At 45.4% G+C, this 21,793-nt stretch overlaps 1 protein-coding gene across 1 annotated transcript in view; it reads right to left on the bottom strand.

Annotated features, from left to right (window-relative positions):
- LOXHD1 (lipoxygenase homology PLAT domains 1) overlaps positions 1 to 21,793 on the bottom strand; it is a 121,707-nt gene that overhangs the window by 52,724 nt on the left and 47,190 nt on the right. Inside the window, exons 15-23 of the mRNA XM_078885040.1 lie at positions 21,405 to 21,481; positions 19,775 to 19,971; positions 15,771 to 15,963; positions 14,687 to 14,847; positions 11,871 to 12,174; positions 5,978 to 6,132; positions 5,203 to 5,336; positions 4,111 to 4,277; positions 2,507 to 2,611 (exon numbers count right to left, since the gene is read on the bottom strand). Coding sequence (XP_078741166.1) covers positions 2,507 to 2,611; positions 4,111 to 4,277; positions 5,203 to 5,336; positions 5,978 to 6,132; positions 11,871 to 12,174; positions 14,687 to 14,847; positions 15,771 to 15,963; positions 19,775 to 19,971; positions 21,405 to 21,481 — 1,493 coding nt within the window. The remainder of the gene's footprint in view (positions 1 to 2,506; positions 2,612 to 4,110; positions 4,278 to 5,202; positions 5,337 to 5,977; positions 6,133 to 11,870; positions 12,175 to 14,686; positions 14,848 to 15,770; positions 15,964 to 19,774; positions 19,972 to 21,404; positions 21,482 to 21,793) is intronic.

Raw genomic sequence — 21,793 nt, 5'->3', positions numbered from 1 at the left:
GTGTGGTTGAAGAGGCCTATTGAAGTGAGCACAAGTAGCTCTGTGACCTCATTTTACGGGGTCATTCTCTAACACAAGGTGATGCGATGCAAGCTGCAGAATCCCGGATGTCTCATGACATGACACTGATAGAGTCACTGGAATGTCAACAGGGATTAAAACACAGCAGAAATGTCTCTTTTCATTCATTACTGTTTTGTTCATCCTATTCTCAGCATCATGCTTAAACACTAAATCTCAGTACAGTATAACTGTTAATGACCACCCATGTTAACGATTAATCCCTTAACGACAGGCCTCCATAGAGCCCAATGTGTTCGCTTACCGATTATTCCCCTGTTAACGACGGGCTTACGACGAGCACGTGACCGCCAATTGCGGCCAATCAGCGAGCTCCAAAGTGGTCTGACCAGGCCTCGGCCAATCAGCGACGTCCATCGCACGAGCGTTGGGGCATTGTTTACATTCGGTGTCTGCTGCGCTTCGAAGTGGAAACATCTACTCACTTAACAACCAAATCGCTTAACGAACGGTTTCGTAGAACCAATCATCGTCGTTAAGAGGGGTTCTTTACAGTTCCATGAAGTAGAAACAAGTCAGTCGGACTCATCACCGCAGGTGAGCTGCGTCACGGTGAGGGTAGGGGCAAGACTCACAGGCGAGAGCATGGGTCGGCTGCTTCCTTCATGTATCAAGGTGTTGCTTTCTTGAAAAAATTGTTGATAGAAGTTGTCATATGGAATGATTGGCTCCTGTTACTGGAATGTTGGAAATTCTCCCATTGCCTCAGGGGCCATGAAGAGTGAGGTGCACTGCTCCTTTGTCCGTTTGAGCAGGGGCACTGATTTTCTACACGAGGCATCACAACTTTTCTATACGCAGCATATTTCACTATCTAACGTAACAAAACTCCAATTAGCATCTCCGATTAGCACGGTTGACTACGTACGGTGCGAAAGTAGTTCAACATACATACGTACGTATAATTGAGTGTTCATTGAGATGTATTCTCTGTTTTCAAGGGAGGCATGGTTAACATTAGCTGCAGTTACACAGGCACAGATGTCATTATTTTGTGGTTTGTGGGATTTAATTGTGGGTTTTGTATAAATTTGAACCGTTGTATATGATACAGGCACGCAGTGGTCTACTTTTGGAGATTAAGTCACGCGATGACTCATGTTTGCTTTAAGCGGACCGTGCATTTGGTGGCACCATACACACATTACTGGGGCGGCTACGGAAATTTAATGGCAATTCAGTGCAAAACAGTGAAGTGGCGAGTTCACTGACAAGTGGTAGTGGGGCCTATACTTAAGCAAAGGCAGGTGCTACCCTAAAATGTTTCAGTCTGGGCACTGCCCAGCCTGAAGCAGTAAATAATTCCATAATCAAAGTGCAATGCGCACAGTTATTCTCTCTCTCTATATCTTGATGCATCTCTTTCCCATTTTAATCCATGTCTTTGTCTGGTTATCTCTATGTGTCTCTCCATATTTCCCTCCGTGTCTCGTGCTGGTTTTTGTGTCTGTCTGTGTTCGGCCATTTGTCTCTCTCCATGTCCCTCTAAGTCTCTTTGTGACTGTCTCTCTCTTTGTCTTTTTGCTCCTTCTGTCTCCCTCTCTCGATCTGAAGATGGCGGTGTACAGAACGAGAAAAAAGATGCTGGAGGGTGATACTGACGGCTGCTCGGTGCTTCCAGTGTTCAGAGGCCTGCTTAAGGTGCGGCTCCGGCTGGAGCACGCGTACCACACACATGCCAGTGATGTGCACATCTTCTTCGAACGCTGGGGAGCCGGAAAGGCCCTCTGCACCAGCGTGGACGGCACCCTCGTGTTCACCTTCTGAAGCGCTCGCTCGTCACCGTGGCGTGCACGATGACACCACCACCACCACCACCACCACATGACTTTTCTTTTGTATTGTGCGCGGTGCTTTCAGCGCCACAGCGCGTCGATTTCTAGCGTTTGTTTGCATTTGTGTTGCTGGTGACTTTGTGTATTTCATATTGAAATCGCCTCCAGTGCTTTTGCTGCTGGCGGCAATAAAAGTTGTTTAAAAAGTCAAAAGTCTATCTTACTCTCTCTCTCTCTTTCTATGACTCCATCTGTGTTTGTCTTGTTGCCTCTCTTAAATGTCTCGATCTGACAGTCTCTCCATCTCTACATGTATCTTTCTTCCAACGTAGCTCTCTGTGTGTTGTGTCTCTCCATATCTCTCTATATTTTTCTCCATCTCTCTCTCTCTGTCCGTCGAGGAGATGGTGTCTTCCTCCTTGTCTGTGTCTCTCTGGGTGGAGGACGGGGGGGGCGGTGAGAGGTGGTTGACCCCTCCCCCCTTCCTGCTCCTTTCTTCCACCCCTTTCTCCACCCACCAGGGTTGCCCGCGCCAAAACCATTCCATTCGGCTGCCCTAGGCACTAAACCACTGAGACGCAGGACACAGTTGCCCATATCACTCTGTCAGCGGGCCGTATAAATGATTGGAGGAGGGCCTGCTCGCTCACCTGTGTCGTCACGCTCCCCGTACAGGATGGCGAACACGTTGGCATCGGAGCCAGCGTTCCTTTTGTCACCCGTCTTAATCCTGATGTTGTACGTGGTCGACTTGGCTTTAATTACCGAGAGAGAGGAGGAGGAGGAAAAAAGATTACCCGAGCGAATAAATTCCGACCGATGTTAACTATAGCCTGCTGCATTCATCATTGTAAAGATTTATCGTAGATCATTATATACAGATCATTAGGTTAATCATCATTCAATGATCATCTAATTATCAACTATCAAGGGATAAATGTATAATAGATAAGCGTGTATTATTTATGATCAGATCGTTTATATAGACATATCACGTGTATTCATTAATTTTCCGTATATAAAACATTATACATTGACTACACCGGTTGTCTTAAACTACAATCTATGCGCTAAATTTGAACATCAGGCAAAGCTTTTATTCAATATAAAAAAAAGCCTGCACAATTCCAATGGTATCATGAGTTACCGCAAGGATAACGGTTGAGAAATGTCGAAAAAAAGTGTGCAAAATTACACGACAGGACTTATTTATGATGTCCATGAAATTAGAAAACGGTGCATGGATGTTGGCCAAAGGAAGTCCATTCCATTATCCAGCCAAGTGATACTGGCGAGACGCTCGGCACACAATCAGAGGCCTGTAAGTTCAAATCCTGGTCAGGGGGTGGGGGGGGGGTTGACTCAGCTTGTCATCTTTCCATTGTTGATAAAAAAAATAAGTACCACTTTGTGGGAAGTCAACGTTGCTTGTCCCTCGGAAAGATTAGCTCACGCCACACTGGAGTTTCCACCATTGGCTCAGCGCCACTAATGGAGATGAGCCCTGCTAAGAGCTCAATGGAGCATGGGGACATTTTAACCTTTTGACTTTGAGCCTTATAAGTGAAATAGATCTCACATTTACTGCGAATAAGTGTCATTTATTTGATTTAACAAAAAAATTGTTAAATTGATATAGGAAGAATAAAAATCTACGTGTAGTTCCTGAAAAAAAAGAACACACTCATTAACAGGATAAGAATGCATATATTTGATATATTTTGCCGAATGAATGCATTTAGAAAGTAGTGAATGTTTTTTTTTCAAGTCTAAATAAGTTATGCATCATAAATTCCATCATATTCCATTCGTAATCAGGAACATACTGCAACACATTATACCAGTAATAGCTGTTAAAGGGAAACATTTCAGTTTTGCAAAATAGTTAGTCAACGTCATTATCATCAGTCAATTAAAAAAAATGTATACATACTTACAGCTATCCACTGCTGCATAAAGGCCTTCCGAAGACGTTGCCATCTCACAGGGTTGGAATGCAGCATCTAACTTCTGACCACAAACTGATTTTCTTCATCTTTGCATTAAACGTCCTGTACATTTCAATTCGACTGACCCAGGTAATTTATCCTCCTTCTTCTTCATGGAAATCCAGTAAATGGCGGTCCTCCAATGACCACAAATATTATTACAAGTCACAACTTTATCCTAACAATGAGTGCACGCTGGCGATTCTACAGAGAATCGCTCGGGCAGGCGGGAGAGACGGAGGGCAAATACACATCGCGTCCGTCACCTTTCTGCTCGAGGCCGAGCGTTGTTGCCGAGCCACTGGCCCCTTTGGCCGAGCCGCCACCCGTCGTGTCCCTGTTAAGGAACACCTCGTCCACGGGCACCAGCTCGCGTGCCAGCTGCCCGTCATCCTCGTCGATGGCCAACCAGCGCTGGCACGGGAAGAAGTACCTGAAAGTGCAGAGTACAGGCGTGGGGGCTCAAGTTCTGATGCACACTACGGGGAGGATTGACACGATGGCTTTGTGAACTGTGCAATGAATTCATTATTCATACCGCAACAGCTGGTGCTGTAATAAACTGCCACTGAGATGGGGATGGTGGATTCTGCCAATTTCATTTTGTGCTGTGTGCCTCTCGATCCCACCTGGCTGTGACATGGCCAAGAGATGGTAGCCCATGACACATCTCTGTGGACTTTTGAGGGTTCTCTTGCAAGCCATGAGGCTTTTTTTTCTAGAACTCTCGTTTCTTTCCACATCCCCCATGATTTCAGGATGCAAAATGTAACTTCGAAACTAAAATGTGAGGCATGCAGCTCGGTAACACCCTTCTGCATTGCAGATGCAGCCGGTTTTGTTGTGTTACAAGCCACCCACAGTTTGGGTAGCAAGAAACTTATACAAAAACAAGACCCCTGGTCAAACGTCACACATTGGGAGGTTGCTTTTTCTCCTCTGCTGCGCCAAAGGTCTGTAACTCCTTCATTCTGGCCATCTGTGCTGTGGACTCCCTGCCTCTGTGCCAGACCAGACTTTAAGACCTACCGCGTCTTCTCTGCCTATGAATGCCACGTCTATAAAATTAAGCGAATAAAAAAAAATGCATAAGCCTCCTTTCTCGCCCATGATACACTTGTCCCAACATTTGCACATCATCCTGAGATGCCGGTTGCACTTTGGGCGCTATATTAGTGCAAACTGAATCGCATTGTATTGAACAACCTCGGGCAAAAAGTAGCCGTTCCACTCGGGGCACGGCAAGTGCAAGAGCCGTGGACATACGAAGCGTGAGAGAGCGCAAGCGAAGGCAATGACGCGGCAGCACCAGGCATCTCGACGCAGCGCCGGGGACAACAAGAGGCCCTCTCTCTCACTTGCTCTTGCTGTTCTCGTCGGTGATTTCAACGCGATCGAGGAACCAGGCGGCGCTGCCGCCGCAGTTATCATGCCGGATCCGGAGCTTGGTCAGCTCGCCCAGGTCAATGGCCTTCAGCTTGAAGATGTCTCTCTGCGTTTGGGACAGGGGTGGAGAACCGTGCATTGTTTTAGATGGGAAGGCGTGGGAGCAATGGCGAGGAGTGGATGGCCGTAAGGTGGGAATGAATGGTGTGGGAGGTGTTCGGTGTTGATGGTGAAAGCCTGATGAACTCCTTTCTGTGAGCAAAAGCCATTATTCTTCAGTTAAAGTGTTATTCGAGCGGGAGGAAAACGCAGCGATGAATAGGTTTGGCAATGGTTAACGTTCAGGCATTTACTGTACACTTCTCATCTCACTTCTTGCAAAACGACACTGTAATAAAGCATGCCATAATATATTACTTTGACCCACAATTTACATCAAGGATTCTTTGTACTAAACAAACCAAAGTGAGAAAAAAAGCAAAGGCTAAATAATAATAAAACACTTCAGTGGCCGCCCTTCAAGCCTTACTGATCTACTTGTCAAAAGGCTCCCGACTGGATACAAACCACTTTTGGGATTTAAAAAAAAAAAGAAACCCCCACTTAGTATTTTGCGCATCACAGGTTGAAAGGCGGGCGGGCGGTCGGGCACGTTCACAGGAGGAAGGGTGCGCTCCTTGTGTGCACAGCGTTAATACTTCACTGCTTGAATCGATAGCATCGATCGGCTCACCCACCAACCCCTACCTGTCCCCGCTCAAACTTGTTGAGGCTCCGCTCGGCCTTGCGCAGTCGGCGCTCGCCCGTGTCGCCCAAGTGCCCGTACACGTTGACGAAGACGTTCGCGTCGGTGCCGGCTCCCATCACGTCCCCCGTGCACACGCACACCGTGTACACTTTCTCTGCGGCCACGGTGGGGTGGAGGATGGTGGGGGGGGGAGAATAACTTGAACAGACTGTCCTGTTAGCGAGCACCTATGAAGGCCGGCACAGCACACGAGGGGGTGGGTGGCCAGCACCACGCCTGGCCGCCTTTGTCTCCCGAGTGGCGATGTTTACTACACACTGTACCAAGTACTCGTTTGAGGCTGAGTCGATAAAGGGGAGGCCCAGGACCGGTTTAGATAATCGTCACTGGTGTTGGTGGCCGTGAGCGGGAATTGAACACGAGTGGCCAGGTTAATAGCGCAGCGCGCTAACCGCTAAACTACCGCTCCCCACATTCACATTCACTCACACACATTCATCAAATCTTAAGTGGGCCAGTACCTCAGGTGTCAGGTAATAAACAACTCAGCTTAGAGATGCTTAAGCTGCACAGCATTGTGAGAAAAAGCCTGCAATACTTGATAGAACACAAGCACAGATATAGTGTAGATGATTGTGACTGAGTGACTAACATACATTATAATGATCTGTAAGTTCTAAAAATCCAGCATTTGGCATATTGTCAAGTCTATAATTATCATGGGAACAACTTGAGTCTTTCGGTAAAGTTACGTAAATAGGTTCTTTTTTTTTACCTATCTACGTGACTTTACCGAAAGACCCAAAGAATAATAATGTTGAACTTTTTTCACTATCCACGTAGGCGTATATCCATGGGTTATTGATGGGTGCTGAAACCAAATATAAAATCATATTTTAAAATCCAAACATTAATTTTCAAGTTTGATCCCTTCCGACAAAATGTGGGGAAAGATTTGGTTTACCTGAACCAACAAACGCTGATAACTGAAGGTTTCGAAAGGTGTTAAATATAAAATTGCATTTTTAATATAGTTTAAAAGACTGTTGTTCTGAAGCTGATATGAGTGTGTGCAAATTCTGCTTCTGGTTATTATTTGTTCATTAAATTCACAACCCTTTGTCAATCCACTGCTGGATGAAAGCCTCCCCAACGTCGAATTGATAATGGGGGTTGTGTGACCATAATTCACCACGCTGGTCAGTGCGAGTTAGTGAATGGGGGCCCGGGATCGGTTCAGATTACACTCCCCACTGATGTTAGCCGTGGCCAGGGATAATACTCAAATCGCTGGGTTCAAAGTTTAGTGCACTAGCCACTGCACCACGACTCTCATATATACATATATATTTACATAATATACGTACAGCAGGCTGATGTTGTAGATAGCTGAAATCAAGTTTAAAGCAAATATTCCAGTTGGGAGTTTGACAAAGCCCGTCATCCATCCAGGGTCTACAAAATGAGTACGACTCTGTGGGAAGTCAACAGTAGATGTTGAATAGAGAGAGATAGTGCCATGGTGCATCTCCTGGCTCAGGGCTGCCAATGCGGACGAGTGCCGTGTCACACTCGTTCGGAACACGGAAATACTCCAACTTTAACAATTGTCTTCTTGGTGCTGCCCCTGCCCCCTCCCTTTGATGCTGCTAATCCTGCATAATGCATGGGCATAATATGACTGAAACCCCCCCGCCCACCTCCCACGCATTTCACAATTAGCACTAGTCGCATTCCTGCATTTCCCATAAATATGCTAAATTCCTCTTCAAATGCAAATTCTTTTGTCAAGGCTCTCTTCCTCCTCCCTCACAGCTTAAATAGACACCCCAAGCCTAAGACGTGTCATTTAGACTCTGTCTCCTCGACAGACATGTTCTTCACCTGAGGACGGCTGCTTGCGTTGTGGCCGAAACGTCGTGAGAATTATTTTATTATGTTTTATTTTTATTATTTTATTACTTCCCTTCTACGTGACTTTACCGAAAGAACCAAGAAGATGAATCCCTGCAGTCACGAAAGCTTTAAATCGAACTTTAACAATTGTGCCGAGGGCTATTTTACAGTGAGATCCTCGCTGCCAACTGTGGAACCTCCATTAAAAACAGGAAATGGGAGAGACTCGAGGCACGTTAAACAAGCTAAACATTATCTGCAAACTATTCACATCAACTGGAATACACGCTTGAAGGGCGAATGGAGAAACAGATCTTAAATAAGACACGCGAGATCAGGCGGTTAGGCATTATCAATATTGCCATCATCGTCAGCGCCATTTGCACGCAAGTTTCAAAAAGATTTACGAAAAATAAATAACTATTATACTTTAGAACCCCTTGAAAATCCACTGCTGGATAAAGGCCTCAACTTGTCATGCCAGTCATGAGGATTGTTTGACCATATTTCACCATGCTGGTCTATGCGGGTTGATGAAGGGAGGACTCAGGACTTATTGAGATATCACTGGCCACAGAATCTGTATTTATCCTGGAGAAATTCGATGAGCTATGATGCTCTTTTTCACAGATTCACAGTGCAGTGCATGACACCCGGCACCAACTGCTCCAATAAATACTGAAAATAATTTATTAGACGAGTACAATTATAAACATGTAATTCACTTTCATAAAAAAAAATGCATGCCTTAGTGTCTCTATGCTCAATAGTGCGTTGGGCAATCCATCATATGAGCTGGGGTCCTAAGGCAGTGACAACAAAAAGCAGTTTCCTCACTACTGACTTCACACAAATTGGTACTTGTTGTAGTAACAATGGACAAATGATGGACTGAGTTGATCCTTGAGCAGGATTGGAACTCACAGCCTTCGAACTGACAGTTGAGTTTTGTACCAACAGTTCGCAGCATGGCCAGAGAAGTGTTACTATCGTGAATAGCTAATCATATTCACGTTTCTCACTGGAGCCTTCCAATGTTTCAGTTGATTAAACGCCTGTTTCAAACTGCCAAAATATGACACCCAAGAACATCTGATGAGCTTATCGCAATGGGCAACCAGGTTAATATGACACACATGTGAATGAAAGTATCATACTGCGCCTGTGCAGGTTTTCGAGGTGTGTGCTGTACAACTCTCCGATGTGTTTTCAGCGTGACGTCCGACCTTTTTTGGCTCTCCATGCCGGGAGCTTTTTCGCACTTCTCGCAGAAGTTCCTCACAAAGCGAAACGTCGGACGTCATTCCAAACGGCATAGGGCACATCCCGAAAACACCTCGAAGAGCAAAGTGGCATGCTCTGCCAAATATAAATGTATGTCACGGAGCTTGCGATGCATGACAGGGCCCTTCCCGTAATGTCATGCACCTGTGAGCAGATTGACAGTTGCACTAGGCCCAAACACATGTTTTTCCTGCAGACGGGTATTCATATGATTAGATAAGATGTTTGCTTGGTTTCTTGATGTTCAATATTCTCTCCACCTACTCTGTAGGTGTGGTAGAGGCCAGAGGTGTGGACTCGAGTCATGTGACTTGGACTCGAGTCAGACTCGAGTCATGAATTTGATGACTTGCGACTCGACTTGGACTTGCATAACAATGACTTTGTCCCACCTCTGAGATGTGGACTCGAGTCATGTGACTTGGACTCGAGTCAGACTCGAGTCATGAATTTGATGACTTGCGACTCGACTTGGACTTGCATAACAATGACTTTGTCCCACCTATGAGGTGTGGACTCGAGTCATGTGACTTGGACTCGAGTCAGACTCGAGTCATGAATTTGATGACTTGCGACTCGACTTGGACTTGCATAACAATGACTTTGTCCCACCTATGAGATGTGGACTCGAGTCATGTGACTTGGACTCGAGTCAGACTCGAGTCATGAATTTGATGACTTGCGACTCGACTTGGACTTGCATAACAATGACTTTGTCCCACCTATGAGATGTGGACTCGAGTCATGTGACTTGGACTCGAGTCAGACTCGAGTCATGAATTTGATGACTTGCGACTCGACTTGGACTTGCATAACAATGACTTTGTCCCACCTATGAGATGTGGACTCGAGTCATGTGACTTGGACTCGAGTCAGACTCGAGTCATGAATTTGATGACTTGCGACTCGACTTGGACTTGCATAACAATGACTTTGTCCCACCTATGAGATGTGGACTCGAGTCATGTGACTTGGACTCGAGTCAGACTCGAGTCATGAATTTGATGACTTGCGACTCGACTTGGACTTGCATAACAATGACTTTGTCCCACCTCTGGTAGAGGCCACCAAGATCTAAATTTGATGTATTTTGTACTATTGATTGCACCCCGTACCGGTTGAGGTAATTGGTTTGAATCAATAAGACACTTCAGGCTGAATGCACAATTTCAGTTTGTACAAAATGGCATGGTGAATGATTTTTTTTTTTTATCATGCACTGTTATAATATTTTATATTTTGTGTTTTACACCCGGTTCCTCCTGCTAAGAAAAACTGGATGCTATTGAACTCTGAAAACACATCTGGTGAATTCTTATTGAAGCTATCCAGATGATGGTATGGTTACATTATGCGGCTCACAATAAAAAATTACATGAGTTCAGATCCCAGTTGGTGGTCGATTCAGCCCCAAAATGAGTACCACTTAGTGAGGGTTCATCATGGAAATGGAAATAATAATAATAATTTCCACTTGTAACGCGAACAGTATTTGCTCACCCTCGAAGAAAGAGCGAGAATGACTCAGGGCGCTTGGAGTCACATACAAGCGGGAAATTCGATACCAGCAGTGAGCTGGCATCGAATTATCCCCCAAGGTGTTATCGGTGTGTTTACACGCGGCAAAAACACCAGAGCACCCGGAGAAAACCCAAATGTGCGATGGGACAACACTCTACCCCATATAGATGGAAAAGGTAGAGTCCACATATTCTGTACCACCTTCTCCTGGTAAGCCAGGGTATGGCACCTCAAAAGCGCACGGGAAGGGAATTTCATTATTTTTGCATCACACGTGGATTGCAGGTGTGTGCCGCAACCGCCCAGTGGTATACCATAAGGAATGTATACTATAACATCAAAACTCATTTGAGTTGGGAGACACTGTGATTTATTTTGTGTGCTTAAGAGTCCCAACGTGAATTTGTGTGAACAGACAAAACAAAGGGGGCAGAAACCCACATTGACCCAACTGTCAAAAAATACGGATCTCTCATCCTTAAAGAAATCACGTGACATGAGCAAATTTACTCGCACCGCTAACCACCTCGGCTTTGTTCGGGTTCACTTAAGGCCAAGGGTTCACTCGGGGTCAAAAAGTCGCTCAGACTCCACGCGAGCATGACCTCGCCAGTGTTCATTTTTTTGCTACCGAGAGACATAATGAAAATATGTCCACGAAGTGTCTATTTTTATTTCATTTTAGTCAACGATGAATATCAGTGGACAAGCATCATCGAGCATAACAGTGATGACGAAAAACCCAATAAAGACCTAAGAATGACTGATGAGGCAGAATGAACTCGTCTGAATGAAGACGCAGACCAAGATAAATTTGTAGCGCTATTAAACAGCGGGCGCACTGAGGAAGGAAGACAAAAATGATAATTGGCCATAATTGGCAATATATGTACATAATGAGATGTATTGATTTCACTGATTGGCTGACTTGATAATATTTGGGTGGGGGGTGGTGGGGGTGGGGGGAACTTGTGCATCCCTCACACCCACAGAATCGGAAAGAAAGAAAACTTAAGAGTGAGGACCAGATTTTTTCAACCATCTAATTCGCCGACTACACTTTGAGAATGACAAAATAAAATCCACAGAATTATACGACGAAACCGCACAGCCTGTCATTGGCGAGACTGAGTCCGCGACTAAATTTTTATTTTAAAAACCCCTTCTGAATGAACTGACACGTGACCTCACCCTCCATCTCGGCGCCATCCTGCGGCAGAAGCTCGCGCACGATCTCCCCGTCGTCCTCGTCGCGCGCGAGCCAGCGCTTGCACGGGAAGGTGTACGTCTGCACTTCCTCGCTGTCCTCGTCCTCCGCCTCCTTGTCGTCCTCCTCGTCCTCGTCCTCCTCCGCGTCGACGGGTTGGGGGCGGTGGGGCGGGGACTGCCTCAGCCGGCGGATGACGACTGAGTCGAGGAACCAGCCGCTGCCCATGCCCGAGTTGTCGTGGCCCACGCGCAGCTTCACCACTTTGCCCACATCCATCGCCTCCACCTGCAGCCGGACGAGTCATGCGCACCGCGAGACAGTTACCCAACGAGCAGGGGGTGCAACGACGTGTCGATGAATGTCGATCCTTGGGTTCCACCGGCACGCGCTACGAGTAATTTTGAATCACGCGCTAGAATCCACGAATCACGTGCGTGCGTTTCGGTGAGTGTATGTTGCAAAGCAATGGGGTTTCAGGTGACTCCCGCAGCCACTAGAGGCTGCTAGATTAATCACATGGTAACAAAAATAGTTTTGTTACAACATTTTCCAATGGGCGTTAATTGTGGTAAACATCTAAATGGCTCACCCAGCTGTACATACAAGTCACTTTGTTGAGTACTCTATTCATTTACTTGTAAAGGAATAACATTTCTCACTTTTTTTAAATCAACATATTACTGATATTTGTATTTGATATATATTATTGTGTTCATATGTTTTGGAAGAAAAAAAAAGATTTCAAACAACAATCAAAAGCACAACATGTTCATTTATAGCTGTGAGCCGAGTGACCACCGCAAGAGCCAGACACATTTGCACAATTCAAATAAAATTGATAATTGGCGTGCATTTCATAACAGCCCCGGTGAAAAAAGTACATTATTTATTTTTCATTTTTAAAACTATAGTACTTACAGTGGTTCGGAAACAATTTTCAAGGGCAAAACTTGCGAGAAAAACTTTTGGATCGGGGAAATATGACGAGAAAATGCCCGTTGAACAGTTTACAATATAGATTAGTTTACAAGTGATGTCTTTAAAACAAAATGAGACAATGCTTCCTTAACCTTTTGACAAATGCAGCCTCACTTGAACTGCTCTGATGCTACAGCAAAGCAGTGTTTAATCAACAGTGTAAAATATTAAAAAGTGTTGTTGTTGTACAGTCATCAACGAGGATGTTACTTCACACATCGACAACTGCCAGACGAGCAGGGGTAGCATGGGAGCCGTTGTGTTGACCACCTGACCCCCCGCCCCTCTATAGCTGACCCCTCACCCCAATATAAACTCGTTAGCCCTTCGCAGACCCCCAATGTAGACCTCGCGGCCATTCGCGACCCCAGTAATGATGGTCGTGGCCTCTTAGCAACCCCATTGAGAACCCTTAAAATAAGGAAGATGCATTTTATTTGCACGCATAATGAGACTTGTATGCAAAGATTAACACATTCTCGGAACAAGCTATTAAATGCAATTCGCTGTGGTTATGATTTGCAATTATAATATGATCTTAATATGCAATTGTTTGTTAGTATCAGGCATGGATATGCATTTATGACAGTGGAGACGACAACAATTAAATAATAACAGTCTCTTAGAGACCCGCGATGGAGCAAAATAAAAGACCGCAAATGAACGACGCCATCGCTCTGGAACAGAATCGTCTTCCCTGTACAAGGAGTTCTTTGTAAGAACTGGCAAATTTCCTTCTGCTTGTTTTCAAGCCTTTGATATAAAACATCTTCGCATTTATTTTGATGTTGGAGTACACTGTTCGTATTTATAATTTTTCCACATGAGAGGTAATTTCGTCCACCCCCCCCCCCCAACCTGGGTTTTCGAATAGAATACGAGAAATAAATTTATTTCACGCAAATATCATGAAGAAAATAATATAGCGTGCCCCAAATGCATAATCTTTTGTAAACTGAGGAGATGTAAATTTGGTGCATTTTGACACTCGATTGTCCTCAGTTGTGCAGTTGAGGGAATTGGTTTATAACCATATAGCCTTGATTGCCACCTTATTTAAGACGGTCATTTTTGTTTGCCTGCTGAATATTATCGACATTTATCCTTCAACAAGCAGCACTCGCACCACACGGAGACCAAAACTTGCCTCCAATCTACTGCTGGATGGCAGCATCCACGTGCTGTGCAGATATTTCACCATATTTCACCTTGCTTCACCATGCTTCACCATGCTTCACCATGCTTCGCCATGCTTCACCATGCTTCGCCATGCTTCGCTATGCTTCGCCATGCTTCGCCATGCTTCGCCATGCTTCGCCTTGCTTCGCCATGCTTCACCATGCTTCACCATGCTTCGCCACGCTAGTCAGTCCGAGTTGGTGAAGGCCAGGAACATTAAAGCAATTGACTTTGCTCCACTGCCCTCTGCTGCCTACCATGTAGGCCCCGCAGCCTATACCATCTGTTATGCACAGTGGTTGCCCATCCATCCGAGCACTATTCAGGTTCAACACGGCTTCGCTTCCCAGATCTGACGAGATCCGGTGCATTGTTCTGGGTGATTTAGTCAGCATGGTTGGCTACGTACAGTGCGAAAGAAGTTCATATATACGTACACCAATTACCAAAGCACATACTGTAAATTGAATTTGAAAACATAAAAATGCAATCAATGCCTTCCATTCTCAACCCACCAACGAATGGAGGCCTCTCCGCACCGAGATGGACATGTTTCTTTTTGAACCATACAGGTACTTCACTACACTGGTCATCACAGGCTGGAACTTAACATAAACATTCAAAAAGAGGCAGGTGGCACCTTGAAGATGTCGTTGGAGGCCCTCTCGAAGTTGTCGGAGCGGTTCCTCAGATTGTGCACCTCCGTCTTGCCCATGTCGCCGTACAGCTGGATGAACACGTTGGCATTGGTGCCCGCGCTCCGCACGTTTCCCGTGTGCACGCTCACCTGGTAGTTGATGCCTGCGCACACCCAGCCAGGAGACAGAGACAGAGAGAGAGAGCCCAGGACCGGCAGCAAACTCCTCGTTGACACCGGTGCCTCCGTTTGGTAGAGCAACGCGATTTCGTGCGGTGTGAAGGTCGACTGGGTCATGGTGCATCCCTGCAATTCCTACGCCGCCGCCGCCGCTGCTGGCGGGAGGGCCCTCCACTGGAGGGAGCTCTAAAGAGCCCCTGTAGGAGGGGTTGTTTTGACCTACTCTTTCAATATGGCCAAACATCATGGAAGAGTTTAACACGTAAGCTTTCGCGACCAATATCATTCATAATACAGGTGTTTTGGGTTAGATCGTGTAAATATAAATGTGTCGTTAAACCCTCCACCACCCGACACAGATTGTAAATGTTGTGGATTTGCTCTCCAACACACCGGGTGTGCTGTACTAGTAACGAATTGGCCACGTTCTGTTTACGCGACAAACCTTACTAATTGGCTGTGTCAGGTGGTGGCGGGTTTAACGACACATTTATATCTACGCGATCTAACCCCATAAAACCTCTGTTATCATGGAAGAGGTGGGTAGACCCCACACTTTACCCCACTACACACGAGCTGCCAATCGACTCGACTGTATTGCTGAACCCATTTATCCCGCTGGGTGGACAGAGGCGGGGGAGTCGGGGGGGGGGGGGGGAGGTTCAATTGGCAAGCACGAGAGATCGAATCCGTACTGCAAGCCGAGTGTGCGAGCCCATTGCACTACGGCAACACCCAATCCCCCATGCATCGGTACGTACATATACAACCGTCCTCATCGGAGGTCACAAACTAAACACAAAAAACATTTCTGTGCACGAGTTCGTCTCCCTTAGTTCCGTCATCTGTCCGTGTGTTGCACTTGGGAGGTTGGGGGGGGTGGCGGGTGGCGGGTGTCGGCACGCACACTTCTCGATGTGCTCCACCTCGGTGGGATAGATCTCCGCCTCGGTCTTCCCGTCCGCCTCCTTCTTGGAGAGCCAGCGGTGCGCGGCGAAGCGGTAGCGGAGGCCCGACACCGGCACGTCCAGCACCACGCTGTCGAGGAACCAGCCGGAGCGCAGCCCCGAGTTGTCATGTCCGATGAGGATGCGGTTGATCTGCTCGTGGGCAAGAGGAGCAAAGCAAATGCAATGTTATGAGACATCTCCTTTACCAGTGGCGAAATATAGTAGTAGGTTTTTACCCTTTCAACTGGTACAAAAACTGACACCTTTATACAACACCATGGGAACCTCATTTGCCAGTAAAAATATGATAATTGTTTTTTTTACCCTTCTATCTGGCAACCTTGAAGTTGATTGGTCCACACCAGAGACAGCTTTTCTTAGAGCCTAGTCTCCATTGGTGTTGGACCAGATGACGCCAACACCAAAAGCTGTCTCGGGTGTGGACCAATCAACTTCAAGGACAGTGCATATCATTATCATCATCAGAGTTGTTTCTTTTTGTTTGCATTTTGACTACTTGTGTTGTGGTTATTGCAAACATTGTGGTTATTGCCTTGTATAAAGGTGTCAGTTTTTGTACCAGTTGAAAGGGTAAAATGCAATATTTTATATACGTCGTGGACAGGTAACGTGCATATAGGTGGCCGCGGGTGAAGACGCTGCACGTGAAGGACACCATACGCACGACGAGTTGCTAGCAATGAAGAGAGATTTTGTGTATTGGGCGAAGGAGCAAGTTAGGGAGAGGTTGGTGTAGTAAAAGAGGGCCTTCTCTACTTGTTATCAAAAAGACATCTGGATCGATGAAAGAGTCAGATACAGGCAGAGGAGAAGAGGAACTTCCAAAGCTTAGACTTCAACTGGTGGATGAAGTCACAGTTCTGAAGCTATGGGGACGCATGCCTGTATTCCAGTACATTAGCGATAGTTGTTGGTGGGCCACGCTGATTTCAGTGTGCTGACCTTTGAAGGTGACAAGGCGATTGCAGTACAGAATAGCTCTATACATATTTTGAGTGTTAGTCTCTCATACGTGTGGGATTTCTCTGGGCACTCCGGTTTCCTCTCACATGCACGACGACACTTGTTAATAAAGAATTGGCCAAGAAATCCTCATGCAGATAAATGTACAGCCATGCATATGCTTTCTCACACCGTTGATAGCAGAAGAGCCTCCACTAGAGGGAGCGCTCGAAAGCCTTTAGATATATATTCTTTACACATTCTTTCACGCAGGTGGGAGCACCTACAATTTACCTCACCAACACACGACCTGCCCAATCAGCTTACTTTGGTATACCCATTTATACTGCTCAATGGACAGAGGCAGAATAATTCAAATAAATGCGTCCATTGTTTTAACTGCCGCGCTGGGAGGCAGAATTGGATGGGAAATCTTTGGTGTCGAACCGGCAAACTCTGAATTACAGACTGTAAGCAAACATCTAAAAAAAAAGAATGCGTTCCATGAGCCATTGCATTTTTGTTGTTCTATTCGTTAACACTTGCAGTTGGGTGGTGCAATAGGAATAGGGCCTTACAATCGTGAGTGTTGAGAGTTAAAATCCCAGTACGGGGGTCCATTGAACCCATCACACCTATGTGATTAATAAAATAAGCACCACTTTGCGTAGGAATGTGCAATGTACACAAAACTTGAGGGTTGCCAACAAATACAATTACTACTCAATGCTCGTTTGATCATGGAGGCAATACGTATGATAATTGTTGTGGGAGAAATGTCTCAAGCCGGCTTAGTACATCTGCCGTGTGTTTTTTGGGGGGGTACATGGTATCAGATTTATTTCTGCTTTATTGTGTCATCATCACATGCCGCTATTGTGTGCGCGCGTGCCTCTAAGCCTCCCTCCCGAGAGAGAGAGCGGCGATTGCGTTGAGTGATTTTCATTGAGAGGAGCAGCTGCAGAGCAGACATCGTTTTTATAAATGAAGAAAAAGCCACAAACGGTAAACAGTATAATCAGTCACCATACCCCGGGAAAAAAAAGATTTAGAAAGAATGAAAAGATAGACTTCAGCTTAAGTCAATGTAGGGTTTGCTAAGGCGAAATATTCATTTGAAAAAAAAAATGGGTCTGCATCGTGAGGTATTCGGGTAATCGGATGACAATGCAATGCATCGGCCACGGCGCTCTTCTTCGTTCACTCTCGAGTGATGTTTCCCCTCCCCCCCGGGCCCAACCCCCACAGCCCCATCGCACTGTGGCAGCAGGCATCTCGGCAAGTGAAACGGAAAGAAAATCAAAACAGCAGGGCTTCAGGATAATGAGCAGGGTGAAACTGTAATTATGAGGCCTAATATTGGTGAAAATAGGATCCAGTTTGCCATATTCGTACAATGCTCCAGAAGCACACAATGCCTTTCGCTTTTAAGTTTTCGGAAATGTAGTTATTACCCACAATGCCATTTGGCCTAAATATCCTTACATTTAACGTGCATCGTTTGACATTGTGTCTTGGCCTGCATGTGATTTTGTTTCAGCTGTGCTGATGATTGACTCGAGAGGGAGTTTCCTCAATTGTATCCAGACCGTGCTATTGGTGTCATGACATGAGACAATTAATCAACAAAGGAACCCTTGCAGGGCAAGTGTATCACCGTGTGTTAGAGAATGGCCAACGTTCGGTCATATCACAGAACTGCTTCTGAAATATCTCAAAAAAGTATCCTCTTAGCCACATTCACATTTTTTCTACCGACCCTGCTACAGAGAGAAATGTTAACCACATGACAACTAAATCAATAATTTGTATTCTCATCATGTAAGTTCTGCTAAATTATGCATCACATCATTATTGTGCAGTAATTGGTGACTAAGATGAGAACCCCATTTAAGCTCAGGCAGCTGCTTGAATGTAAACCCAGGATCTCAGTGGTGCGAGCTCAGCTCTATGATCTCCGAGCCACCCAGCCACCTGACTCTAGAGGCTTATTTTACAACCGTAGACGGGCACAAAATCGCATTAGTCAGCACATTGTGGCACTGATAGAACACTCAATTCATTCTTGAAAGCTTATGAGTTCCATGCCCAATTAGCAGGTACCGTACGTAGCCAACCGTGCTAAACGGAGACGGTTGACAAATTAAGTACCAGTTTGTGGAAATTCGACTATATTGGTCCAATGAAGAGTGGCTCTTGCCATAAGAATGTGGAATTACCACCACTGGCTTAGTTTGAACAGAGATGAGCACTGTTCAATGCCATTTCAAGCACAAAGAGACAATGACTTTTGATCAGAATTATACAAAGCATGCCGCTAATTAATCGGATAATTTTCCTTTTATGATGAAAATGTAATAAAATGTTTAATTGCATCTAAAATATCACTACTCAATCCTAATGATGTGCAATCAGTGTGAGTGTGCATCCACATGTGTATATGCATATCAGTTTGGGATGGGTGGGGCAGACGTTAGTGGACCGCTGCGTTTTGTTGAATGGATTCAAGTCCTGGTCACGTACAACGCCAATCACAAGATAAATCTGGACTTGATGCGTTTGTTAACAATATTGGAGTTTTGGAAACAATTCCACCACCATTGCAAGTATGATTCTGGCCTTAACAGGCACTTGCTTACGATATTTTTCCCGATAGTCTCAGCGGGTGAGCAGCAGCAATATGGTGACCATCTCAAGCCACTGCAGCAGATCAGTATGTTCAGTATGTAGCATTTCGTGTGTTAACTTAAACTGTTAAGTGGAGGATTACGCCATTATAGTCCCACATTCATATGTCAGTATTCAGACTTATAACCTTGGCAGAGAAATGTGCACACTGTTCAAATCTGGGCACTTACCAAATTCGCTGGCCCATGCTCACCAATACTAATAACACACCAATTGCTTGATTCAACAAGCAATGGCAGAATGAATCAGAATTCTGATTAGGCAGTGCCTATTTTTGGTCTCAACCGCATCCTGTGGCTGAACATGGCACCTTGCCAACGTCCGCTGTCTGCACGGTGAAGACGTCGACGCGGTTCCGTGAGAACTTGTCCCCGAGGCCGTTGTCGGAGACCTTGAGGGGCAGGCGGCCCGTGTCACCTCGCGAGCCGTGCAGCTTGAGGAAGACGTGCGAGTCCGTGTTGGCGCCACGCATGTCGCCCGTCTTGATGTGGATGTGATAGCTCACATCTGTGTCCCCCCAACCCACCGGCAGAGAACAAACGCACGCGTTCCTTCTTTGGTTTGGGCCAATCCGTTGCTCAAAATGGCCACACTAGAACACACTCAAAATGGCTGCCATGGAAACTACTAATTTTTTAATAATTTTCAAAACAAAAAACATGATTAATTTGGTATCTATTTTGCCTTCTCTGGAGTTTGTAGACCAAGAATGTCACTGAAGTACCATTATATGACACTGAATATAAATTTCTCATTGCGCTGATTAGAGATATATAATTACAACAGTGCTTGCAGTTCCTACATTCATAATTGCTCCCTATAAATGAAAACACATGATTAAAAGATTATTTAAAACATTTTCTCTACTAATAAATGTCCAGCTATTTTGGTAAAGTGCACGACACAAAAAGGTAGTGAGTTCCAATAACGACCAGGGACTGACACAACCCACACGGTTATGTTGAATATTTTAGTTTTTTATAGCTTTGTCGTTCATGCAAATTGCATCTCACAATTTGGAGGACTCACAGAAAATCTGGCAGTCAGCTAGGCGGTGAGCTGGTGCCAACAATTGCCCAAGCACTACAGTACTCTATATATTCAGATGTTTTCATCCCATCAATAGATGTTTATACTTATGGGAGGACACCGGAGCACGAGGAGGAAACCCACGCATGTGAGGTGGCAACACTCTATCCTATACAGAAGGGACAGATTATATTTGTCCACATTTTGCTGTACCACCTTCTGGAAAGCCATGGAATGGTACCTCCCTGATGCCCATGGAAAGGGAGTTTTTGAACGTTTGTGCGATCCACAAACCCTTGCCTCAACAGTGCTGGATTACAAACGTGCTCCATCACTGCCCAAATTTGTTTTCTTCCAGAATTGATCAAATGAGTACCGATAGATTGTAATTGAATCGTAGTGCTCTTACAGACAAACTGGCCCCCAAAATGTATATTTCTTTACCAAGTGGATCAGTGTCCACCAATGGATATTAACACTGGACAAAGTAATTTGAGCACGACAGCACTTTGATATTTTATGGCACTAATAAACGCTAAACATGCAACATCTTTAATAATCAAAACTTTTACTAAATAGACTAATTTCTAGTAGGAGTTCACATATTTTCAAACATTGCATTGTGAGAGAACTTGTTCTTGCGAGCACAAGGCACGACCATCAACTTAGCAAGTGCACTCCCGGACCCCAATTACCATTTCAATAACAGCAATGTAACCGCTCTGCTTTCTTGAGGTGCACACGTACAACGGGCGGCATAAGTGGCCATACGACGCAACAACCGACGTCCCTCTGTGGTCGTTTTATAAATATGATGCGGACGGACGCCGATATCGACGCCGCACTGTTGCTCATGTCGCCCCGGCAACAGCAGACACCTCCGTCGCATCCGACGCGGACGCCCGACTCACTCTTCAGCATCTGCGCGTCTCCCAACGGCACGAGCTCCCGCACAATCTGCCCATCGTCCTCGTCGTCATCCAGCCACCTGCGGGACGGAGAATCGTCGTCGTCGTCAGGCGGTGAGGTGGCGGAGCAATGCAATGCCAGCGATCAGATCACCGCAATCCGGTCGTCAAAGGCTGGTACCCATAATCATGCTTTGTTGCTCCATTTTCATTGTCGTCGTAATGAAATCAGAATGTAGCTTTTGACCCAATTTAAAATGTATCTCACTGAAATGTCAAGTTATATTTATTTATGTTAATGCTTAATTGTAATTCATGTCGAATGTTCTTTGCATAATGTTGATATTGACATTTTATTGCATGTTTACTGCATTTCTTTGCTTGACCCAGGC

The sequence above is a fragment of the Lampetra fluviatilis genome, chromosome 3, assembly GCF_964198595.1.
Source record: "Lampetra fluviatilis chromosome 3, kcLamFluv1.1, whole genome shotgun sequence".
In the NCBI taxonomy this organism is placed as follows: domain Eukaryota; kingdom Metazoa; phylum Chordata; class Hyperoartia; order Petromyzontiformes; family Petromyzontidae; genus Lampetra; species Lampetra fluviatilis.
The sequence above is the reverse complement of the archived record's forward strand: the minus strand, read 5'-3'. Positions and strand labels throughout refer to the sequence as shown.